Consider the following 6,000-nt stretch of genomic DNA (forward strand, 5'->3'; position numbering starts at 1 on the left):
CAGGGGGTGCTTGGAGGGCTGGGGGACCAGGCAGGGGATGGGGCCTAGCAGGGGACCCCCTATGATCCCCTTTCCCCCTACCCCCTAGTTACCAGCATGGAGTCCAGGTCCAGCTCCCTGTAGTAGTGAGCAGGGACTGCCTGAAGCTCTCTGAATCTTTTCTGAATCAATTCAGAGGTTTCAAATTGATTTGGACCTTTTTACTGGTCTCCCGATTTTGATTTTGATTTGGAGATTCGGCAGCTGAATCAGGCCAGATCTCCTCTGAATCAAATCGGCAACTGAAGCTTCTCACGGCCCTAGTTTTAATGCCTTTTTTAAATTTGTCGCTAAAAGATTTACTGTGACTAGATGGCTAACAGTCAACAGCAGTGTTAAGGGAACAAAAACTAAAGCTAGAATGGGAGTGGGGGGGAATAACAGGCTAGAGACTGCTTTGATGTTTTCAAATTAACTGAGCCTGATGAAATTCACCTGAGAAAACTTCAGCCAATTCCACAAGTAATCTGAGCTATTAGCAGTTAACCTCTGTGAGAACTCAAAGATAGTGAGGTGCAAGAAGACTAGAAAAGGGCAAACATAGTGCCCATCTTTCAAAGGGGGAAAGGAAAATCCAAGAAATTATATATTAGTTGCACTAACTTCAATTTCTGGAAAGATACTAGAACAAACAATCAAGTTGTAAGCTACCAGAAGATAATAAGGTGATAATTAACAGTAGCAATTGATGCGTCAAGGACAAATAATGTTACATCTTCCTAATTTCCTTCTCTGACAGGATGCAGACTTTTTGGATAAGGGAGAAGCCATAACTATGATGAGGTCTTTATTTTAGTAAGATTTTTGACACTGACTTGCATGACATTTTGTGTAAGTTAGAAAAATATTGTATAAGAAACTGCTTCAAGGTGGATCAAGTGGGGTTCTGTAAGGTTTTATCCTCCGTCTAGTAGTAGTCACCATTTGCATCCTGCTGACTTGGATAATAGAAAAGAGTACACTTATTAGATATGCAAATCTCTGTCATGTTGGTGAGAGAGATGTTAGGCACTTTGGAGGACAGGATTAGCATTCAAAATGGATACTAACAAATTGAAGGAATGGTCTAAAACAAATAGGATGCAATTCAGGAAGGGTAAATGCAAAAAACCCTACACTTTAGAAGGAATGGTCAGCTTCATTAAAATAAAACATGGAATGACTAGCATAGGCAGGTTGCAGAAAAAGATTGGGGGTGTACAGGATCACAATCTGAATACGAGTCAACAATATCACATTTGCAGAAAAAGTGAAATCCTACTGACCTATTGGGATATATGTGCAGGACGTTGTTTGTAAGATGCAGAAAGTGATCTTTCCACCCTCGTCAGCAAGGAAAAGGCTTCAGTTGGATTACTGTCCAGTTTTTGGGACCACATTTCAAGAGTGATGTGGACCAAATAGAGTCCAGAGGAGAGCAACAGAAATGAACAGAGGCCTGTGAAGAAAGATTGCAAGAACTGGGCATGTTTAGTCTAGAGAAGGTATAATGGTTTTCAGCTATGTAAAGAGGTTGCTATAAAGAGGAAGTTAATAAATTGTTGTTTGTCCTTTGGGGATAGATATGAATTTAAATGATAACAAGAGAGATTTAAACTAACATCCAGAAAAAAGCTTTCTGAAATAGATTGCTCAGAGAGCTATGGGATCTCCATCATTTGAGGCTCTAAAAGTTAGGCTAGAGAGATGTGTCAAGAAGTTTGACTGATCATGCCTTGTGTAAAGGGGATGGACCAGATTACTTGTTAGGTCTTGAGAGGACCTAGAATTGTCTATGTTGGGAAGAGCTTGTTTGTATGGAAATGAACACAACCAATCGGATATCCTTATTTTGACTTCATCTTCCATTCTGTGCCTGTGGTTAGTTGATTCTAAAAAGCTAGTAAGTAACAGCATTCTTGAATCGAGTGATCTTTCTGGATGGAACTATTTTCTTGTGGTGGGGCAAGAAGAAGGGCATGTTTGTATACAGCAAAATTCTAGTCTTCACACTGTCAGCATGCTCAGACTCTTTTTGGGACAGGGTGATTTTAAAAGCAGCATAGTCATAAATATGACTTTGCAAAAGATATTTGTAATTCCTTAAGATACTAGTATATATCATTTTAAAAAGAAAAATGAGCTACAACAATAAAATAAAGCTAAAAAATAAAACATATTTGTAATTAAGACCTCGGGCTTAATTTGGTGTCTTCTAAGTTGTTTATAATGCACACTTTGAATGTACTTGTTGCTTTTCCACCATGGTATAGATGCTGGTCCTGTCCTTAAGGCTGACTTGCCAAATCCCTGGCAGCCAGTACCTTGAGGTGAGAGGTAACACTGAGCAGGAACTAGTAACTATATACCAGAGCAGAGACATATTGGAGATGTAACCACATGTACAGTGATGACAAAACAAAACATGTCACAGGAGTGTATCCTGCAGCCTTTCCCTCATGCTGTTAGACTCTGTGGTCTCACTGGGACTGATGGCATGAGAGACCCCTAGAAGCTGTAATCATTGCTTTCATAGAAGCACCTTTTTCTGCCCAACTGGTAAATCTGACTGCTAAGAAATGTATTTTTTGTCTCTGGCTGTTCTCTGCCCTTACAGTTGATTGTGTATTTTCATACAGGCTTTCTTTGAGAGTCACCCAGCTCCATCGGCAGAACGCACTGTCCAGCAGTGCTGTGAAAATATTCTGCTGAATGCAGCTTGGCTGAAGCGGGACGCAGAGAGCATCCACCAGTATCTCCTGCAGCGCAAGGCCTTGCCAGCCATGGTGTGAATCTGTGCATGCAGCTGCTGCAGTCCTACTGCCTCATCATGGGGAGAGGGAGGAGCTACCCAACAGCTGATTCATATGCCAAGAATTTGGAGTCTTTTCTCAAACCAATGGGGATTGGACAATGAATGTAGTTAACTGGTTCCTGCTCACACTCCAGAAATAAATTCTATTAAAAATTATCAGCAATTCAGCAAAAAATAATTAAAAAAATCTGTAAATATGATAGTAATAAAATAGAGCATAACAAAACTGTGAAACTTCCTCAAGCCTTGTCAGTGGTTAAAATATTTAACACCCCCCCCCACACTCTTATTGACAGATGTTCTGTTTTTACACCATCTAAAAAAGGCAACCAGAGGTGTCTGGGTCAGTGGAATTTTGTGGCGAGTCTGGGGCAGGAATGGGTTAACGCCTCTGAGAGAGACAGACAGATCTACAAGACCATTACAGTGCGGGTTGCGTGGAAAGGTTCACTCAGAAAGGCAGGTAGCTGGTATAACATAGTCTGAGTCTGTGCATAATTCCAAATGCGTGGTTTTTGGGAGACTTATTTTTCCTGCAGCCTCCAATCAAATCCAAGGATAGTAGGTTCCCTTCCTTCTGTGTTACCTCTTGGCAAAAAGAAAAATGTTCTGTCGCTCTTTGGTTTTTCTCTTTGGTTCCAGTTGCTGATGTCCTTCTTAGAGATAAAGGAATTGTAAGAAAACATCTTTCGTAGCCACATTAAATGAGAGTGATTCATTCAATCTAATTTTTTTTCTTTTTAATTGCATCCTCAAAATGCATGTGAATGAGAAGATACAGTACTGTGTGACTGGTTTCCTGGGCCACAATAAGGGCAGGCCCCTTGTTCAAGACACTGTTACTTGTCTAAAAGATCCAGCTTGTTCAATCTCCTCATGGCCGTAGCAACACTAGCTTTTCATTCCTTTCTGTGATGTTGACGGTAATTTGATTCAGAAGCCTTAAATTAGTGATGACTGGCGTGATGATAAAGTCTAAACTGTGTGCCATCATTTACTTCATAAAACAGTGTGGTCTACTAACCAGACACAACATGCACCTAATACAAAGGTTTTGAGTTTCCGCTTTTTTTTCTTTTAACAGGAATTCATATTTGGTGTGGCTTAACTGTATTTCAGAAGGTCATCAGACTAACTGTCAGACTGCTTCCCTGAAACATTTTTGTGCTATTGTTTAAAAAAAAAAATTAAAACAGTTGGCGTTAATAAAAATGTCAATGTGAAATGGATGTCCTGATTTTTGTGTTCTGTTGAGACCTTTAAAAGGCCCTGCTGCTTCAGATTAATCATCACAGCTTTAGAAAGGCTTTTCTGTAGGAGAATACTAATGGTCAGTTTGTGTTGAATTGTTCAAAGGGACACCTGTCCTTGGCCTCGTCCTCTTTCCTAGAATCAGTGATAGGGTATTGGGATGGCTGGATGAGTTAACCATACATGGGTTACTAAACTTGAATATCTGCATAGCATTTTGCCTACTGACTGCATCCCAAATACTGCAGATTTAACAGCAGATAGAAGAAAGAAGGTGTAGGCGTTATAGAGGAGATTCCAAAACTTGGCAAAAAATGTGATGTGGAGGCAGGGGAAAGAGGAAGATGTTCTCAATTGACAAGGAGGTGCAGAGGAGAAGGCACTTGCACTGTCCTTAGTGAGCTTAACTGATGAGGAAGAAAGGGAATAAAATAGAAAATGGGTGTGTGAGGCCTGCAGGAGCAGGTTTCAAAACTCCAGGAAGGCACCTTTTGAGTTGAAACCTGAAACACAAAGGGAAACAGATAAGGGAAGGAGAAAATAAGGTTGATAGGCTTAATGTGCAAGAAGCATTTTGCCCATGAAGGCTGGGATCAGAAGCTAAATAGGACATACTACTTCAGCAAAAATAAGCGCAGGCAGCGGTAATTGGTGGTTTTATAATAACTGGAGAAGTGGGTTCCTGGACATCCTGGGTTGTTTAATGGAAATGGTTGTTAGTCTGAAAAAAGCCTGTTTCCCTAAGGTGAGCATGTCCATATGGTCAGATATGTAACTAAAATAAGCATTCTGTCTGCTCTCTCTGTGTTCTGAGCCATCTCTCTTAAATTTACTGACAAAAACATTTTGCTGCTGTCAGCACTGCAGAGCTAGTGTGATTGCAGAAGAGTAAGCTGGTTTCTCTTCTGCCTCTCACTGCCAAGCTAACATGCAAAGTTCTAACTCCAGTGTGTGGCCAGTGATGTGTGAAGACAGATGAAACACTGCATGATTTTTTCTGATACCAGATGTAGCTGCTAAGTGAAGGCGATCTCATTTTGACTGGTAAACAAAGCATAATTGATATGCAAGCTATTGAAGGAGAACAACAGAAATAATATACTTGTGGTCAGTGTTCAGTGTACTGACTTAGGTATTCTATAGCTTTGGTCTCTTCTGGATGCAGGAGTTCTTGATTAGATTCCAGGTAAGAAATCTGCCATCATTTGTCCACTGCATCAAATCCTGCCACTGATCCAAACTGGTTCATTAAAGGAAGATACTGGGTGCATTTTAAAAAAACCCAACACATCTGTGGCTCAGGTGGTGAACAGCAGCAGTTACTGCAGGGTAGGAGTGAGGTGGATTGTGCAGTGCTGTACAGGCCCAGGTTTGACCAACAAGAATGCTTAGTGATTAAGTCCATGTCAGTTTTAACAAGGGCACCTTGATATTATACTTGGAAGTTAACTACAGGATGTTAAATACTGCGGGGAGGAGGGATTCTTCCTTTCAGTCTGTTTCTCTCTACCACACTGGGTCTTCAGTAGGAGGCCTTGTTCTCTTTTTCAGGCAGGTCACAATATGGGAAGCAATAGTATTGGCTTTCCCAGGCTCCTTTGGGAGGAGTCTGCCTTCATATCCATTCCATTACTCATGCCTGCTATGAAACACCCTGAAGACCTGTCCTCTGTACTTGAATCTTGGTATGAGGCTGGCTGACATAAAAGGTAGTTTGTGGAAAAGCCTGTATGGAATCTTTGTTGCCACTCATTAAAGCATCAGGTTGAAGGTCTTATTCTACAGCTGACTATATTCCAAATGCCTACTACCTTGCTACACCTGCCTAGCTCTGGCAAACCTGGAAGACTGCTGCCGTTTGTGCTCAAAAACTTTTGTGTTCAAAGCATGGGACTGGACTGTAGACTCCAGAGTAC

At 41.0% G+C, this 6,000-nt stretch overlaps 1 protein-coding gene across 1 annotated transcript in view; it reads left to right on the forward strand.

Annotated features, from left to right (window-relative positions):
* The window catches only part of NPEPPS (aminopeptidase puromycin sensitive), a 70,583-nt gene extending 66,521 nt beyond the window's left edge, over positions 1-4,062 (forward strand). Inside the window, exon 23 of the mRNA XM_090044597.1 lies at positions 2,658-4,062. Coding sequence (XP_089900723.1) covers positions 2,658-2,810 — 153 coding nt within the window. The 3' untranslated portion in view covers positions 2,811-4,062. The remainder of the gene's footprint in view (positions 1-2,657) is intronic.
* The last annotated feature ends 1,938 nt before the right edge of the window (positions 4,063-6,000 follow it).

Source organism: Crocodylus siamensis, chromosome 4 (genome assembly GCF_052110815.1).
Source record: "Crocodylus siamensis isolate JL-2025a chromosome 4, ASM5211081v1, whole genome shotgun sequence".
Taxonomy (NCBI): domain Eukaryota; kingdom Metazoa; phylum Chordata; order Crocodylia; family Crocodylidae; genus Crocodylus; species Crocodylus siamensis.